We start from the raw sequence: 20,066 nt of genomic DNA, 5'->3' as shown, positions 1-20,066 counted from the left end.
GATGATATGTTTGTATGTTATGTTCATTATACCTGCTTAGGAAGCTCCAATAATTGGAAGAAAGAAATTTGCTAAATTTTAATGTCTGATTATTGTTCAAGTGAATATCACAATTGTATGTGATTTGAGAAAAAATTCAATTCCGTATTGTGAATGTGTAAAAAGGGCTGTCTTTTGATTGTTCAAGAGAAATTTTGGAGTAGTAATGTTATTGCTTTCATTAGGATCATTTAGGATCTTATAGACGTGTTTACATATGCATATGCTGTAATAAATAAAATCACAATAATTTGTGTTTTGAGAAAAGTTCAATTCTTTATTGTGAATATAAGGAAACATATGATGTCAAATATGCTCACAATAAGAACGTTTTACTTCCTGACTTCCTTAGAATAAATTTGCTTCTGAGAAATATCTCAGCTTTCTTCGTTAATTCTTATGGTCAATATAACGAAACAGCTGAGTTGCGGAATTACCTCCTTTCGTAATTGTAGGCACTTTTTATATCATAGTCCCTGACTCCCTTAGAATATGTTGGCTATTATCCTGACTCTTTTTCTCTCTTGGGTTAGTTACATGTCATTCTTTCAATTAATTAACATTTCCATTTGATAGTTAACCCTTTTTCCCCATTTATCTGTTCATGCTGTTTTCCATAATGAGCTATCCATCCTTCATCTTTGTTTTCATCCAATTCATACATTTTTCTTAATTTATTTTTTCGTGGACATCAAAAAATGTGTGTTGTTTTCTTTTTTTTTCAAATCATCAAACAGAACTATGTTAGTTAACCCTCAAAGCTCCAGCCCCCACTAAAAAAAAAGTATGAACGCATGATGGTCCAGTTTTGTTTTTTTTTTCTAAGGGCTGTTAGAGCTAGCTAGGTAAAATTAACGAAAATAAAGAAACCTTTTTTCGGTTATTTCTTCACCCATACACATGCTAGTTGGATTGGTTAGAACGAAGAAACCTGGGGACTAGCATAGAGCCATAGTCGGCCATAGTTGGAATTGAGCTCTCTCAGTGTTTGATGCCTCTTCAATTCGGCCATTCTAGAGCTGTTTTCCATTTTCATTCTATTTGTTGTTGTTGTTGTAATTATTTGTTTGTGCTTCACTGGACGTTGACTATGACTACCACTACGCTTCGCAATGGGACATGGCTTCACATGGCATGTTTTAGTCAGCTGTCAAATGTTTTGACATGGGTACCAAACCAAGCTGAAAATTCCAAAATGGTATTGTACTATATTGTATATAAGATGTAAGTATGGGTGTTTTTGTAAGGTTCATATAGCTACACAGAAAGAAAAAAGAAAATGACTTTTAAGCATAATGAAAATAAAGTCAATTTATATATATTTTTTAAGATATTTAGAAGTGAGAGATTGATTCAATATTTATTGGTATTAACTGATGACATATTTTGTAACTAATCTAAATATTCAGACATCAGTGATGCCTTGATTAAGATTTCATTCAAACAATGACAAATAAAGAGACCTAATACGAAGGCCGGAAGACTCCGTAGAAAATTCATTGATATATTCTAAAAGTCAATTTACAATATAGAAATATTGTTCAAATTAATTTTTTTGAGATGAAAATTTTAAAATTTTTCTCTAAATTTTAACTCAAAAAAAGAGTAAGGTGTCATATACACTCATAATTCTTTTCCGGAAATAAATGATTTGAGAAATATCCTACATAATAATAAGACGTATATTCTTATAATAAATGAGATGAATACCTTACTTTACTGAATTATTTGAGAAATGTCCTAAAGAACAATGTCATATAATAATTTTCTGAAAATTCCCCCATAATCTTATGATTATTGTGAATGAAATTTCACAATAATAAGAAATTTGATGTTTTTTATAAGATAACATTCATCCTCTAAATGAAATGATCCTCTAAAATAAATTGTTTGAGAAATAATACTTTTCCAAAAATAAATGATTTGAGAAATATCCTCAACAATAAAAAAAGTGACAAACGCTTATGATATATTCATGCACAATAGATGCATTTTATTTAAATTTCGTCCTAATTTGTTTTTAAAAAGGAATATTGTTTGTAAGATTAAAAAAAGAAATCAAACCCTATTAGGTGTTTTTACGATAATTTCATTCACAATGGATGGTTTTGTTTTTTATTTATCTAAAAATTTTTACATATTTTCTTTCTGGAATATTTTATTTTGAGATTGATCATTACTGACCTACATATGTTAATTTGGTTACACCTTTAAATTAATGACTATGTACTTTAAGTAAAAGAATACTCTTCTGAGTGATTACTAAGAACTACAGGGAGACGTGTCTGAAGCGAAACCCAGCAAAAAAATTTGGAAGTTCTTCTAAAGGCACAACTTTAAAAGCACTTCCAAAAATGTCCTCCCAAAGAAGTTCTTTATTTTAGCTGCACAGGAAGTTTATTTGAGTCAATTTTTTATAAATATATATTATATATTTATATATAACTATGTTATATATTTATATATTTTTAATGGATAAATTAAAATTTTTTGTTTCAAATAGATTAAAAAAAGAGTAAGAATTAATAAAATGGAACAAATTATTAAAATTTTGTCGATAAAAATGCTAAATCCATTCTAGAATAATTGCGAATTTTTGAAAATATTTGAGGTCAAACGTTTCAGACAATTGTTAGATTGCATTAAAAATCATAAAAAAACTATAAAAATTATTTATATGTGAAAATATCACAAAATTTCTTAATTCACACCCAAAACACTGAATTCACATCACACCTTAAGAAGTGATGCAGATTCAGTGCAACGGCGGTCAAAATGGTGGACATCCGTCCTATGACAAGCCCATGTTAAATTCATTGCTTCTGCGCCAATTTTGCACCACTTCCGGATCCAAAAAGAACACTTTCACTAATTTTTTGGCGATGCTTTTTTTGCTGGGAAATTAATTACAACCCCATAAACTCCATTCGTAAATATTCTGGTTAACGTAAGATTTTAATAAGATTTCTGTGCATTAAAACAAATCGTTATTATTTAGAAAAACAACAAATTTAATTTAATAAATTTGACCATCTTGTGCACATTTTCTTAGACCCTAATTTTTAATTTCATATTCACATTTTATTTTATTAAAAATAATCGTATTTTAAAAAATAACTGAAGTGTTATACATTTGAAAAAAGAATATATTATTATATAAAACTTTATATTATATATTATATTATTATATAAAACTTTATACATACTTATTTTCATTGTTTACATTTAACATTTTTCAAAGTGTATAATCGAAAATATTTTCTTTGGGTTTTCTTCACAATACATACAAAACTCCGAAAAATGTTTGTGTAGAAAAAAACTCACAAAATCAAGAAGAAAAGAAAGATCTATAGAATAAAAAAGTAATTTGGGAAAATGATAGGTATATGTTGGTGACTGATGTTTGGTTGAAATTCTTATGGTAAAGATAATTTGGGTTGTCTTTCTTTAATTTTCTATAGCAACTAGAAATTTTTCATTGAGCAGAGATTTGATAAGACAAACAAAATTTACTAATTTTCTGGACAAAAGACCCCCAAAATGCGACAGGTTGATTACAAGAGAATCGACCAGAAATATGTTAATGTATGTTAACCCTATTCCTTACAGTAAAAACACCTTAATTCCCTTTTGGAATTCCCAAATTAACAGCCAAGAGAAATTCTTTATGTTTTTTACCAAATAAAATGCCTGCTAATTTTTCTTTTCCCTTACCAGTAACTCTACTACTATGAAAAATCTTAATTAAAATATTAACAAATATCTTCTTTTTTGGGGGGGAATTTAGTAACAAATTTATGAAAATTAAAAAAAAAAAAAAAAACTGTTTTGATATAAAAGATATTTTAAGCTTAACACCAAATCCCAGGAAATGGTAGTGAAATTAACAATACGAGACTGACTAGCTATGCAAAACAAAAAAAAAAAAAAAGGAAAAACGATCCAACAGCGGTAAATGAATGTACACAATCTCTCCGGGATGTCCTTTTTTTGTTTGGTACCAACACATACCACACCTCCCAAAAGACCCACCACCCTTAGTTTAGCTAGCTGCCATCACTGATGGACAGCAACCCATTTTTGTTCAGTTTTCACTAGAGCTTTTTTTGCCATTCATTTCATTTTTCCATTTCGGACATATTCCAGTGTAATGTTCCATTTTTTGTGGGGAGGGATGTGCTTTGGTCAGACACTGTCAAGAGCCATCAAACCATTTTTGCATTTGTTACAATTTTTAACTTTCCCCCTTCTTGACGGCCTCTTCATACTCTTTTGTATGTATGGAGGTTTAGAGTTTTGCCCCCATACAGTGTGAAAAAATATATATGACATAAATGTCAGAGATAGCCGAACTTATTGAAAATTGGGTTACATTATGTGAGATAGGGTGGCTGAGAATTTTTTAAGGATTTCAGGATTCTTTGTAAGCGATGACAAAAACTATGTGGCATGCAGTTCCATTTCAGCCGTAAAAAGTATGTATATCATTGCTAGTCTAGTCCCTCGTAGGGTGTGAGTCACCGTAGTATAAGGTTCCCTCCTTGTGTGCAAAGTGTTGTGGGTTCCAATACCTGTTTCGACCGAATACCAAAAAAGCACTTTAGCTTTTTATTGTGAACTTGGTGGCATTTCTATGTATTTCACGGCTTCCTTAAGTGTTTTCAAACATAATTAATACACCGTTCGGGCATGGCTATAAGAATCTGTTCCGCCAATTATTGATAAAAAAAGTTCTCCAATCTTGGTCTTAGCTTAGGTCCTAATTTCACATAGTCCCTTTTAAAGTCGAAACAAGTATCTCGACAAATGGCAGGGGGCAGTGTTACTGTCGAGAATTTATAAAATGTGGCATAAAAAGTGTCATTCGGAATAAAAGGTGTCACACTTGTGGTGGCACAAAATGTGACAATTTCTTATAAAGAAAAAAATACGAAATTACATTTTTTCAAATTAGATCTAAATTAACTTAGCAATCATTTTATTATCTTCGTCGCACAACGAATAAATTAGAGCAAAAGTGTCACCGCTTGGAAAAAGTGGAAAATGTGCATCGAAAGTGGCACACAAAGCTTGGGCTGGGTTTCCCGGGTTTATACCACGAGCCGATGTTTGCCCACTTCGTGCCCTCAGAAAATAGCCTTGGTTGGTGTTAGATTTCACATGAAATGACTAGAGACAAAAAAAAATAACTGAACGTCAAACCAAAAAAGGAAGAAGAGTATACAAAGTTAACATAACAGCTGAAATGTGTCAAAAAGCTAAAATGAAAGTTTTCGTTTTTGTTTTTTGGTTTCCTTGCAAGGGGGAAGATGACTATTGGGAATACTTTTGCCAGGGAAATAGCCAAATGAATGCAAAAAAGGCTAAAAAGAGTGATTTGAAAATATGAAAAAATTTATATAAAAGAAAAAAACTTTGTATATCTGGCTATACACATTTTGGGAATGTCCTTAGAGTATAACACATATTGAAATTTGAGAAATTACTACAATCCTCGAGTTTTCCCTTCTTTCACAATATGTGTGTGTGTGTGTGGTCTGGCATGGACCTTGGTTTTGTATGGTCTCTAAAGGCTTAAGCGATTTGTTTTCATGGTTTTGTATTTCATTTATCTCCTTGCTATAATGAAATATCATTTCTTACACGTTTTTTTTTCTCGTTGGACAAGAGGGACGAACACATTCACAAGCGCAGCATATCACTTGATAATTTCAGTTTTTCTCTCGCTTGCTTATTATTTTGCAATCACAATTAAAAATTCTTTATTAGTTTTTAATCTCCTTTGGTTGGTCAAACGCGAATATTGCATGCCACCACACATCTACATGTCAACGTTTTCAAAGATGTTTTTCTTTCAACATATTAAAGGCATTCTGTCCATAAAATCCAACTTGGGCATTTCGAAATAGAGATGTCTAATTAGGAAAAACAGTAAAAATTCAAAAAAAAAAAAATAAATAAATAAATAAAAAATATAAGACTATGTTAGAATATCTGAAATTTAAATGAGTTCGTGGATGAAAACATGTTTTATTTAGATTCACCCTTTATTGCATATGTCTTGTATCTATATATCTAAGTCTTTACTGGCAACCCTATTTGGCCTATAGATATTAATGCCAAATGAGTTTTCCCTCCCCTATAGGTCATACGTGGTAAGATGATTTGACAGGTCTCAGTTTTTGTTCGCTTGCAGGTTTTTTTTGTTGTGTTTGGGTTAATTTTATCTTAGTATTGAATTGTTTTGCCTCTTTTTGTTAAAGTCTTGGCCAGTGAGTCTTTATCTCGCTAAATATATGGATATAGGCGCTGTCTTACGTTGATGTTGTATGCTGCTGCTGATGATGATGATGACATTACAAATGCCACACACGAATTTTCTTATTCTTTAGCAAAACTATGGCTTTTTTCTGTTAGTTAATAATAAATTTATATACATTAATAATGTCTGTGGTTACGTGTAATAAAATTGTCTTGTACTTTTATCACGTGCATATGGGACATTTTATGAAAGCTATTTTAAATATTAAAAATCATAATTTTCGAGACATAGAAGGTTACATTCCTACCAAATAAAATATATAAAAGGAATTTCAATGTCACAGTACTTTTCTCCTGCCTTTAGTATTTTTTGTAAAATCAAAAAAAAAAAATCTTTCCTCAAAAAAAAACTCTTGGTTCATTGCAAAACATTTGTTAATTCTGTTGTAAGTATAATATAATTTAGTCAATTCGTAATTAGTAAATTAAATTAAGCTAAATTTCCACCAGAACGAAATTTTAGGCAAACATAATCCAGTCAAATTGCAAAAAAAAAAATATTTATTTAAAAACATTAATTTAAAAAAGTTGGGTGAATTTATTTTTTATTATTATAATAATAAAAATGAAAGAAATTAATTATAATAAAATTGAATACATTATTTTACATCCATAAATTTGTTTAAATTTCAATAAGATAAATAAATTATAGTAAATGAATATAAGGTAAATTAAAATTTAAAAAATCCATCATATTAAATTAAAAATACTTGAATGAAATAAAATTGAAACCGTAAAATTAAAAAAAATTATATTTATTTATATATCTCACCCTATTTAGTAATAATAGTAAATTAATATAATATATATTTCATTTTACGTAATTCAAATGTAGCGTAAGTTTAAATTATATTATTTAAATTAAATAAAAATAAATTAAGCTAAGATAAATCAAGATATTTTGAACTTATCTAAAATAAATGAAATTAGACTAAATTACTTCAGTTTATCTTAATTTAATTGAACTCAATTGAAATAAATCAAAATTAAATTTTTAGAACATCCCATTCATTTTTATAAAATAATATTTTATTGGTTTTAATTTAATTTTAAACCAAATTATTTAAATTTAACTAAACTAAATGAAAGTTGAAATAAATCAAATTAAATGAAATAAAATTAAGTTTTTGATCCATTTCATTTATATAAAATAAAATTTTAGAAATATAAATTTAATTTTATATAAATTTAAATTATTCTCATATCGCTATACCATATAATATAAAACAAATAAGTGTAAATAACTGACGATTGCCTCCGCATTAATTTATTTAATTGGATGAAATTAAAATAAAATAGATTAAATTAAAATTGTAACAATAATATGTAAATAAAATTAAGTTTAAAAAATTATATAAATTAAATTAGGCTATTAGCGACTTAAACTAAATTAAGATGAATTTATATAATTTTTATCTATTGTAATTAAAATAATAATATTAATTAATTTAATTTAACCACAAAAGTTAATTTAATAATAAATTAATAATAAAAATAAAAATTAAGCTAAATTAAATTGAAAAAAGTTACATCACTTTAATTTTAATTAAATTTTACCCTACCTAATCATTTAATTTCGTTTTTACAAAAATTTTAACTTAAGTTATTTCATTTTATCTTATTTAATTATTAATAGTATCTTATTTAATATTTATCTATCTATTTCCCTATTTAATTTAAACTTATTGAATTAAAATAATTTAAATTAAATCAAATTCATTTTTGTTAAAGTCAGGTTTTAATTATGGAATAACAATATATATATTTGCTATCCTATTTTTCCTTTTAGTTTTTATGCGAAATCACCCATATCACTGTTCACATCAATGACGATGGCATTGTTCTCTGATGACAAAGAAATTAAGACATTCCGTTCTTATTTATTCAATGTCTTTTGTTCTAAATTTTTATTTCCTTGGTAATTAGGCGTTAAATATTGCGTGAATTGAAAATATTTGTATAATAAAAAAAAAAACACATGAAAAAATATCATTCAAAATATGGCAATTATGTGCAAAATTATCTAAGAGAAGATAGTTTATTCACTATTGACAATTAAAGTTACAAAATGTTTATATTGGCATTCAAGGATATTGCTGGACAAGTATGATCCTATGGAGCATATAAAACGATTCAAATTTTATTGGTAAAATATCAGAGTTTTTATTTTCCAAATGTTTTCTGGTTTGCGGTTTAATAGTCTCACATTTCACTAATACAATAAAAATGTTATGGTCACTAGATATTTATATATGTGATTATATATAGCATGGAATTCAATTCGAAATATCTTTTTCTTTAACGATTTTCAAAGCTTTCTCCATATACCCTGCGAAGTATATACGTATTCAAACTATTTGATATTTATAATCGATTATTCCACGTCAAAGCCCATTAATATTCATGTCTCAAATATGATGAATTACATTCCATCCGTAGACAAAATTAAATCATCCGTCTGTACATATAATTTATCTTAACCAATAGCGAATCCGACAAATTCCACCCTCAGAAAGGAAAAAAAAAACACCATACACAAATAAAAAACGTCTGACATTAACTGTTTTAATAATTAAACTAATGATGGCCATTATGCGGGTGCTTTAATATCACAAAAGATAGAAATTGATAATACAGCAGCAAAAACAAAAAATAGCTTGCTATCATGGTGGATATATAAGCCATAGATGTCATTAGCTACCACAAAAAAAAAAAACGAAAAACAAAGAAATAATCAAAAAATTGTCAACCGTGGGATTTTCAACAAACATCTTTAATTTTCCGCTGTTTTGTAATGTTCGAGACAAATGGAGAAAACGGAAATCAGGTTAATTATCAAAACCAAAGAAATTTCTGAATTATACTGAAAATATGATTTTGTGCGTTTTTTTTTTGGGTTTTTGGGGAGCCATTGGAAAATGTGACCACGCCATTTGGTAATCAAGCTGAAAAGAACAATGATTTTTTTTCCTAAACAAAAACACATTTTTTGTTTGATTTCTTTAATGAAAGCTACCTTTATGAGGACTTATATTAACATTTCCTGCTTTGATAAACATACACAAAACTCTTCATTGGCCACGAAAAGCTTCTATGATATGTTCCACTATGTTTTCCTCATTATTATTATTTTCTTTCATATTTTCATTACCGTTTTTTTTTTTCAGAGGGTGGTGGTAAAAAGAAGTTCGGAGATTTCTGTTAATGACCTGAACACCGCCCTGACCAACTGCTTGCTTTAGTGTTGAGTTCATGTGTCTGTATTTTTGGCTTTGCCTTTTTGCTCCCTGAAGTTTTGTGTCTACAACCTTAGGCGGCCATATTTAATCATTGTTTGATGTAAAAAAATGGGATTTGTGGGCAAAATCTCTTTTTTTGTGCTCCTCTTCTCCTTTTTTAGGTTGAATTGCACAACTGAAAGCTGTGCCTTGATGCTTTACTTAGCTTAGTTTTATTTTTTTTTGTTTTTGTGAGTCTATGATTTGTTTGGGTTGCCTTTGTTTTTGGTGTTGCTATATCGATGTTGATCTCCCATGGTGATATGCTGGATATTTCATTACATTGCAGATCTCATCATCAGTGGGATGGGACATACTATAGGTAAAATGGGTTTACTGAAGCCTTGGTGACATTTCAAAGAAAAAGAAAAATTCTAAACTTAATATTAATTTTTTTTTATGAAACAAGGAAAAAGTAAATTCAGGTGGGGAAGATCCTGAATCACTTTGTAGATCGCCAATATCGATATAGTTCTCTCTGTTATCCTCTGCATAAATAGCGGAATATATGGAACTTTATTTAAATGTGAACCGATATATGAGTCGAATACCAAAATCTCAAAATGATTTCATCCACATTAAGCAAATTTATACATTTTTTTTTCATTTAGTTATAGCTATTCTATAAGGATTCGTGTGGGTTTTATGACTATATATGCCAAAATCGGACATACATATATATGAGATCTATATCCAAATCTTAACCGATTTGAATCAAAATCGGTACGTTTTGGTACAAAGTCGAATATAATATTTTTAGCAAATATCAAGTTCATTCGGATTTCGTTGAAATCGAGTGTAAAATATAATAATTTCTACCATATTTCTCCAAAATTTCGTAGCAAGAATTAATTCTACTTTTCGTAGAAAATGGATATAAAGAATATCCGAGTGAATTCCGGTCTCTTGCAAGCAAATCAGAGTGACGGCGTAGCCTCTGGAAAAAATTACATATGGGAGCTATATATTCAAATCTGAACCGATTTTGATCAAATTTGCAAAAGTAGCAAGAAATAATTCTTATTTCTACGGAAAATATATTTGAATGGTATTCCAGCCTCTGTGGCTGTATAAGCACATATTGGGCAAAAATTATATATGAATCTATTTTTATGGGCATCGATTCTGATCCAATCTGACAAATTTCAATTCGATTTGATTTGTAATGCGACCTAGACTTTCGTTACAAAAATTTGTCTACAGACGGACATCCAAGTCACAATGTGTCCATCTCACCTCCTTCCCCTATTTCAAAGAGTGTTGTAGAGTATACTTAAAGCTTTTGTTAAGCTTTTGTATAGTCTCTACACCAGCTTTTAGAAGATATATAGAATTATATGTTTGAAACCTAGTTGAATTCAAGCATTTCGAAGGAATGTCATTAATGTATAAAATAATACTTTCGTTAATTCTGAAAGGTATAAATTATTTTATTGATAAAAGGTTTTGACTATATGTACCACCATTTCCCTCAGAATTTTGCCTGGTTACAGGCCATAGAAAGTTTAGTTTTATGCATAAATTCAGTATTGAAAATTAAGTTCACATGGTTACAAAAAGTTTTATATTCATGACTCATTTTACATTGTTAAATTAATTAATTTGAATTTTTGTTTCTTTTAATTTTAAATTATTTTTTTTTTAAATACAAAATTTTTATTGTATTTTTAATTAAAAATTTATTTTTATTTTTAATTTTAATAAAATAAAATGTTCGTTAATTCTAAAACCTAAAAATTCCTTTACTTATGGAAGTGCCAAAAAATTACATCCATATTTAAATTAAAATTGGTTAAATTTAAATTACATTTTAATATTGTTTTTAAATTAAAATTTTTTTAATTTAAATTTAAAATTTGTTTAATTTTAATTCTGTGGTCAATTCCAATTTTTATTTTAACTTATTTTATTAAATCGAACTGCCATCTCTCATAAAAGTTCTAGGGTTCTCTCTCTCTCATTCTCTTTCTTTCGCTCACCCCATTGTACCACTGTGGGTTTTGATAGGCCAACAGGAAACAGACATAATTACCTAACATAAAATTGGTTTGCTAGCTTGTCACATAAAAGGTTTGTGTCTTAGCTAAATCAACCAATAACTGCTATTGGTATTATTTGAAAGCTTTTAAGCTGTATCAATGTCTCTTAACTATGGAATATCTTAACTATATTCCCTTTATATTAATAAAACCACAAATCTTGTAGTGAGACAAAAAGTCGTCGCTTTTCCTAAATCTCTTTGCTAGTTTTATTTCCTTATATTTAATTTACTTCTTATGGTATTGTCCTTAGTTTTCATTTTTTATATTTTGCAAATGGAAGTTTTTTTCTAGTCGTATTTTCATTTGACTCAAATGAAATGACTGCCTTAAATACATTTGATAAATTATACAAAATCTTATGAAAACTTAAAGAAAACATTATAAATATGCGTTTTACACCTTGAATTACTTCCCCTTCCCCTGCAATGTAAAAAGAGACCGAAATCTTCCATCACCAATTACTGATGGTACTCTCTTTTTGTTCCCCTTATCATAGGATTCCTTGAGATTTGTTTTGTGGACATTGAAAAATAAAACGTAGATCTTTGTTTTAAGGCCATAGCCAAGCTTTTTTTCGTGTATGGGGGGCAGAGGGTAGAGCTACCATAAGCGAAATTACATTTTAATGACTCGAGCTTAGGAGCAACCGGCGGTCATCAGACAACAAACCAGCAGTCAACCAACCACCACACAAAGATACAATGAGAGATGACCTGTGGATGAAAAACAAATCTAAAAATATAATAAATTTCCTTATGGCACAAGGCGCCTTTAACGCGTTAATCATATTTTTTTTCGTTTCGCTTGCTGGATACGAATCTTTTTCCTGTCATTTTTTGGTCTTTTTATGAGCTTTTTGCGTTTGGTCTGCATCTTTGGTTAAAGACAAAGTGATAAATTTGATTAAATTGATATTCTTCATCAAACATCACCGGCCATCACTAGGTAGCTATGGCTTTGAGGCAATATGAGAAGGGGGGAGGAGGCAAACATTTCGCTCGAATACATCAAACGGGTAATTGTTTGAAACTGAAAATTAGAAGCGGTTGGTGTTGGTTTTGTTTTTTTTTATTTTCAAATGCTCAAAAATACATTCGATGAAAAATCACTTTGCAGTCATCAAAATGAAACACTAGCGGCTAGAAAAAGAAATATCAAAATGAAGCATAAATTCCCGATGTTCATGTACCATGGGTATATTAGACATTCATTCATCAGTCCGTCCGTCCATCCGATAATCCATCAGTTGAACTACTCACGCATCAAACAAAAATATAAATTGCTTATGGAGTTTGAAAAGACCCGTCAAATAATTAAAAAACATTAACTGCTATAGCGCAAGTTAGAGAAAGAATTAAATAGAGTTTTATACGAGGCGAGGGTTTAAAAATTATTCCTTTACCCCCCTTCATATTGGTGGGTCTTTGAATGTGGTCTGAACGATACATTCATTGTTGTTGGTTGTGTTTATTTATTTATTGTGACTTCGAAAGGCTTCCTTCATATTTGTTAGCCGTGTAACGATATATGTTTGAGTTTCGTTGGGTTTTTGTTTTTTTTTTCATTCTGATATGAAAGCATATTGTAATTAAATAGCGATTAGGCCACCATTTTCATTTAAAAATAACTACAACTCCAACAAATTTTGTATTTCACCAGTAGTTGGCTCTTGATGGTGACCACCACCATTACAAATATTTCTTTAATATCAAAAACAATTCTCCATATTAACATGACCATTTTTGGGGCCATTGGCCAATGTTAGAGAGCTGGTGATGTGATACCTAGTGGCCATTCCGTTGGCAGGTCGTTCATTCAGGTCGGCTTGGTTGGTCGGTTGGTTGATGATGATATGAAAGGCAAATGGGTGCGTTTGCTGAATTGCTGTAGAGAAACTTAAACTCAAAGGAAATCATTAAAAATAATTACATTTTATGGCAATTGCAGCATAAATTAATATTACTTTTTAATTATGGCCAAAGAAGAAATCCAAAAAAGAAAGGGACCAAGGAAATAGAAAAAGTGTATGAGAGAGAAAGGCAGATAGCGATAGAGAAATAAATGGAACCTGGAATATCACAACTCAAGTGTCGTGAAATAATACACGATCTAATGGAGTAACCTACCCTAATGACCAAGGTGTGGTAGGCTGGTATAGATGATATCTTAAAATGGATTCTATATGCAGCGGATGTTGTTTTGTGGTTGAGAAAATAATTTCATTTCATAACTACACAAAAAAAAAAAAATAATAAAATAGTCGAAGACTGATAAAAGCCTTTGTAATACAATACAGCTATTTTCTTAATAAAATTAGGACCTCTTTAGTCAAACTGAACTATCTTTTCAATCGACTTTTGTTAGTTTTTAATAAAACAAGTCGTCGTTGTAATATATATATAGCCGCAAAATTCGGCCGACTAAATTTTAAGTACTTTACAATTAGCGTCGACTCACTCCAATAAGTCAACGTTTTCGGTCCAATAAGTCCGCTTTTACGACTTTCCCTGGACTAGGTTGCGAGCACAGTAAAAACTGAATTCAATATTGTTAAACATAATATTCAATTAAAAAGTTATTTGACTTCATTAAATTTTTAATCGAAATAAAAATCAATTTCCAAATTTAATTGAATCAATTAATTTTTAATTGAAACAATTAAATATTTAACTTATTTTGATAGTAACTTTTCCACAGTTAAGGAAATTTCAATTAAAAATTAATTAGATCAATTAGTTTGGTGATTGAAACTAATAAAATATTTTTTCTGTGTAAGAATGTATACAATTTTTGCCGACTGTCGTTAAACGATGGAATGCGCCTGAATAAACGTCAAGTACTTAAAAAATTCGTACATAATTGAAACGTGGAATAGTTCGAAATCCCAATATATTTCACCCACCTCCAATCACCCTAATACCAAATCGTGGGATTTTGCCACATTATTCTCCATGATAGCCGTTTTCGGTTCAGCTGGACGTGGTTCATCAAAATTCAATTTCTACTTCATTGTTCTTTTCCATTAAAATTGTCCTTTTCCTTTTTTGGCACAGATAATAAATTTTTGCTTCGTCGAGGTACACCGCATAAATTTAATTCGCGAATGTATATTCACAACTTTTTTTTTAGATAAAGCAGATTCCACACGCGGCAAAAGTAAGAATACGAGTGCAAGTCCGGTGAAGTTTCAATAAGAGCCAATTGGGACATTTTTCATGGCTTTTGCAATAGTATCAAAATGTACGTCTAAGTACGTATCGAAACACCCACGGTCTATTCATATATTTGGCGTTCGTCCTAGTTTGATTTTCAGCATGCTATTCAAATTCTGTAGATGACCTGGCACTGACTGTTCGTCCGTATTCCACTAATCATTTAATTAAAGTAAACATAAATAATAAAAAAAAAAACGTTAAATCAATTAATTTTCTAATTGGCTTTGGTGATTGTATGATTGAACGAATTTCAATTAAATATTAATTTGATAAGTTAGATTCGTGATTGAAACGAAAAAAAAAAATATTTTTTCTGTGTACTATTTGTTGAAAATTAATTTTTTTATACTGATTCTAACCTTTTCGTCTAAAGGCTTAATGCAATCGTAACAAAATTTCACATGCCAGATGCTCGAGAAGTCTCGTCTGAAAATCGATTTGGGCTATATCAGATCTTTGCAAAATGTTGACCATTTCTAGACCCCCAAGACCAATGTTGACCATTTCTGGTCAAAGTATGAAATAGATGCAGAAATTGTACTAGAAATCGATGCATGCACATCCTCTCAAACGACCTAGTTTTAGTTGTCCGTCCGTCTGTATATTTTCATTTGGATTTGAAGAAATTCACAAATTTAAGTACAATAAAATTTCCCCCATAATTTCCGCAAGATTATCTTTCTGATCTAATATAAATTGATAACCACTTTCGTTATTATATACTCTGGGCCAAATTACTTTTGGCGGATGACATTTGCATTTCAATCTTGATTGATTACCTATGTCTTTTAAATGTGCAAAGTGCATACATCTCTAGACTGGATAGAGAGGACAGGTTGGTCGACAGCCAAAGCACAACCACATTAAATCGAAATAGAAAAAAAATCTTTTGATATCGTTGGACTCGCTAAGTATAAAGATCACAGTGATTTTTGTCTTTCTCTCCCATATGAATAGAGGTGAATGGTTCTATAGGACCATTTAATAAATGTTTTAAGGCTACGCATGTAATTAGTTAAAGTTTTTGATTTAAGCATGTGGAGGGATGATGATGATGGTCGGCTAGTTGGCTGTTTGTCTGGCTTTTTGTGTCCCTCCTCATCATGGCATCACCATTGGCATTGGTATAATCAGCCTCCCTACACTATGGCAGAGAATAAGCGTAGTCACCATTGCCATAGCTTGCTTGTTTGATGTTTTTAAGGCTCTGGGTAAATTTTTTGTTTGAAGGCGTCCCCAATCTACATATGATTTTGTTCGTTCATCCGTCCGTCCATCCGTGCTTATTTGAATACTTATACTACTGAAAGCGATGATAATAAGCATGAAATACCATTTTGGATTAAACTGCATACAAAAATATAAAAAAAAGTATCGAAAGAAAAAATGGAAAACTGAAACTAAAGACTAAGAAGTCCCATATTCTTAAAAGAGCAACACATGTTGTGAATTTGACAAGTATAAATATGAGCTGGTCATATAGGCATTGCTGATATATTCATATAGGGATCACCATTTAAACAAAGATTTTTGTTTCGGGATTTGGGGAATTAAAAAAGTTCCTAGTTCATTGGTCTACAAGGTATTAATGGAGAAAAATTTGATATCACCTATTGTTGGGCTTTAAATACAACCTGACAGAGTGTTGTGACATGAGAGAATTTCACAGACTGTGGTAATGGCCCAATAACAATTTTTGTTTCGGACTATTCTAGATTATTTATTATGTATGTTAGCTAAAGTCTTGCTCCGATCCTCATTAAGATTACAAGTCGAAATTTGAAGTCAATATTCCAAATAAAAGAAATTATGAATAATTTTCTGGTATTATATATTCATTAACTCTTTTTATCGGCTAATATTTTATTGATATTTTTTTTTAAACAACCAAACCAAAGGCTTCTTTTTCTAGACCTTCATTTCGAATAAAAATATTGGGCTTCGACGTTAATAAATTCCTTCTCAAATGCCTGAAAATATGCACTGAACATACGCATAGATAAGTTTTTAATTTTTTTTTCTTTGGCCATTTGATAAAATTTTCGAATTCGTTGGCATAGTAAAACCTCATTGGATACAAATAAAAGCTTCGTGCAACAGAAGTTTTCTTTTCCGCTTCTGGTTGACTAAAAGATACAACGTAAATCACTTAATAAAGTGGCCTATATGAGCCCCTCAAGAGTAGCCAAAAATTCTCAAATGGGTCACTTTTTGCTCCACATTTTTTTATTGTGTCTCAAATACTTTTTATATTTTAGCATATGCGCCTGAAAGTATGCACACATTTATTAAGAAATTTAAACGAGTAACATTTGATGTAATGAAGGGTAATTTTGTTGATCACTAATATATGATCACAATTAATAATCAGATCAAATATTTTCCAAAGAATTTAATGGATTAAAAAAAATCAATTTTTAGGGATATCCCATTTGTCATACCTATTTCACAGGCATATATCTTAATACCACAACTCAAAAAGATTTTGATATTGTGATATTTGGGTATTGGTGTATTTCAGGTTCACATATTATGTACACATAATTTTTTTGTATTATTTTTATTTTTTATACTGTAGCTTAAGCATGCTGTTAAGTAGTAAAAGTTGTGCTTTGTATGTTGATTTGTCTTCAAACTGAAAAATATTAATTTTTGGATTTTCTTTTCTGTTTGTTTCCTTTCTCCCCCACAGAACGCAAACGTGGCCGTCAAACTTATACTCGCTACCAAACTCTGGAATTGGAGAAAGAATTCCATTTCAATCGGTATTTAACCCGCAGGAGACGTATTGAAATTGCTCATGCCTTGTGTTTGACCGAAAGACAAATTAAAATCTGGTTCCAAAATCGACGCATGAAATGGAAAAAAGAAAACAAGACCAAGGGTGAACCCGGTTCCGGAGGTGAAGGTGATGAGATTACACCGCCAAATAGTCCACAATAAATGTAATACTATATACGTATATTTTTTTTTGGAAAAACAAAAAATTTAAAAAAAGTAAAAAAAAATACTAAAATCTAAAAAAAAACGAACAAACAAACTCTATATCTTGACAAACCATAGACAAAAAAAAATGTGTAAAAGGAAAAATCCCTTTTTGATTTTATTATTTATTTTGTTAAAAAAAAGCTACAATTTTACTGAAAATCGATTGTTGAAAATAAGATTGAATGTTTTTTGTTTTTAAAATTTTATATTTATATATTACACACAAGTTGAGAAAATTATAGGACACATATTTCTAAAATGATAACACAAAAATGTTATTATGTTTTTGAATTAATTGAATTTTGTAAAAGACTTTACTCCAGTCAAAGTTGGTATTGGAAAATATTTATTACAAATTAATAAAAAAATTATTAGGGACATTTTGTGGTATACCTTAAGGTGTATGGATATGATTTATTACTTCAATTGTGCAAAAGTCATGTTTATTATTATATTATCGTGCATCCTCCTAGAAGTATTCATCAAATTTAAATTTTCGTCAAAAATGTTTGGCATACTTTTAGGTGCTTGGGTAGGATTTTATATACTACTTAAAGTTTGCAAAACGCATTATTCTTATGAGGTAAATAAATTAGTCTGTTGGTTTATTAAATGTATACTTGGAAATATGCATTAAATTTCATTATTTTTTGTTTTGGAATAATTAAAATTTTTCTACCTCCAATATATCAACACTTAAGATTTTACAATAATGTTATACTGAACTCGCAAAAATTACTATTCGAAAGGTAATAAGAATAAATAATATGAAGTATTGAAGTGTGTCAATATCATATTATACAATTTTTAGGATGGAAATGGGAATCACCAGTAAGTCTTCTAACTGATTTGCTGCCCTTTGAGATGATGTAGTTATCTCAGGCGTTTTCAGATTTTTTTCGCCTCAAGTTATGCGCCAAAATTTCTTCTTATAAAAACGTTGTTCCTTTAAAATCCATTTTCAGTAGTATTCTTGAAAATATATTGAAAACTCCGAACATATTTTTAAAAATAGATATCAACCACTTTATGCTATAAAATTTGATACCAGAAATATGCAAAAAAATCCTCATATCAAATTTAATAGGGAATTAAGATTTTGCTAACTAGAGTTTTGTTATTTTAATAAAAATTTTACTAAAACCAAACATTTGCATAGAGTTTTAAGAGTGCATTTTGAAACACTCATGGGCTAAAATATTTTTCAAGCAATAGTTCGTTTGCAAAAATTTCAAAAGCTTTTTTCGAAGAAGTTTCAATATATCAATAAATCAAATTATTTGAAAATATTAGAATTTATAAATAATTTTGTTTTTTTTTTTAGATTTTCAATTTAGAAGCCTTTTGTTTTTTATAATTAAAAAGTTTCCCTTTTTAAAGATAGTTCAACATTTCTGGAATAGAAACCAATAAGTTGCTTTCTTTCAAATTTTTCTTTTAACTTGTGTGTAGTCATATAAGTTTTTTTTGTTTTCATTTATTTTATTGAATCTCTTTATAGAATTTTTTGTCAATATTTATTAAAAAAATATTCTTTGCAAATATTTACCTCTTTCCACTTTTTAAGATTATTGTTCTATTTTTTTCTCAAAATATTTAATTAATGTAAAATATTATAAAAATAACTCGTATATAATTTAAAGCAAATAATAATAATAGTAAAGTAAACTCAAACAAAACCAACTCATGTGACCTCAAATTTAAATAAGTTATTTAATGATAATTATATTAAAAAACAAAAATAATTATGAAAACAAAAAATCAAGATAAAATGAATGAAAAAAGTAATAATTTTTATTTAAACTTTAGTCTAAGTAAAATACTAAAAAAACAAACCCCCCTTAGAATTAATACTATATACTATAATAAAATATAAGAAGACCATGATGATAAAAATAAACAAAGTTACTTATATATAAAACAAAGAAAAAAAAAAAAAAAAAAAGTTGCAATGTATAAACAAAAACGAAACCTAAATAATAGTAATGGTGTATTAAACAAAAAGAAATCTATTTATATTTATAAAAACAAAGAAAGAAGAAAACCTAAAAATCCCCCTCCTCCCCTTAATTAAATCATATTATTTAATGAAAAAAATGTAATGTATTAATATTAAATAAAATTATTATTATAATTATTAATGATAATGAATTTGCATGCAAAACAAGCAACTATAGGCATGC

General features: G+C 29.0%; 1 protein-coding gene across 4 annotated transcripts in view; it reads left to right on the top strand.

Annotated features, from left to right (window-relative positions):
• Window positions 1-19,235, top strand: part of Antp (homeotic protein antennapedia) — a 345,732-nt gene extending 326,497 nt beyond the window's left edge. For 2 of the 4 annotated variants that reach the window (XM_075291465.1, XM_075291464.1), the window contains one exon: window positions 17,588-19,235. In XM_075291465.1, the coding sequence (XP_075147580.1) occupies window positions 17,588-17,838 (251 nt within the window). In that variant the 3' untranslated portion in view covers window positions 17,839-19,235. The remainder of the gene's footprint in view (window positions 1-17,587) is intronic. The other 2 variants (XM_075291467.1, XM_075291466.1) reach the window with 2 other exon arrangements.
• Window positions 19,236-20,066: the final 831 nt, after the last annotated feature.

This window comes from Haematobia irritans, chromosome 1 (assembly GCF_050003625.1).
Source record: "Haematobia irritans isolate KBUSLIRL chromosome 1, ASM5000362v1, whole genome shotgun sequence".
Lineage (NCBI taxonomy): Eukaryota > Metazoa > Arthropoda > Insecta > Diptera > Muscidae > Haematobia > Haematobia irritans.
The sequence above is the reverse complement of the archived record's forward strand: the minus strand, read 5'-3'. Positions and strand labels throughout refer to the sequence as shown.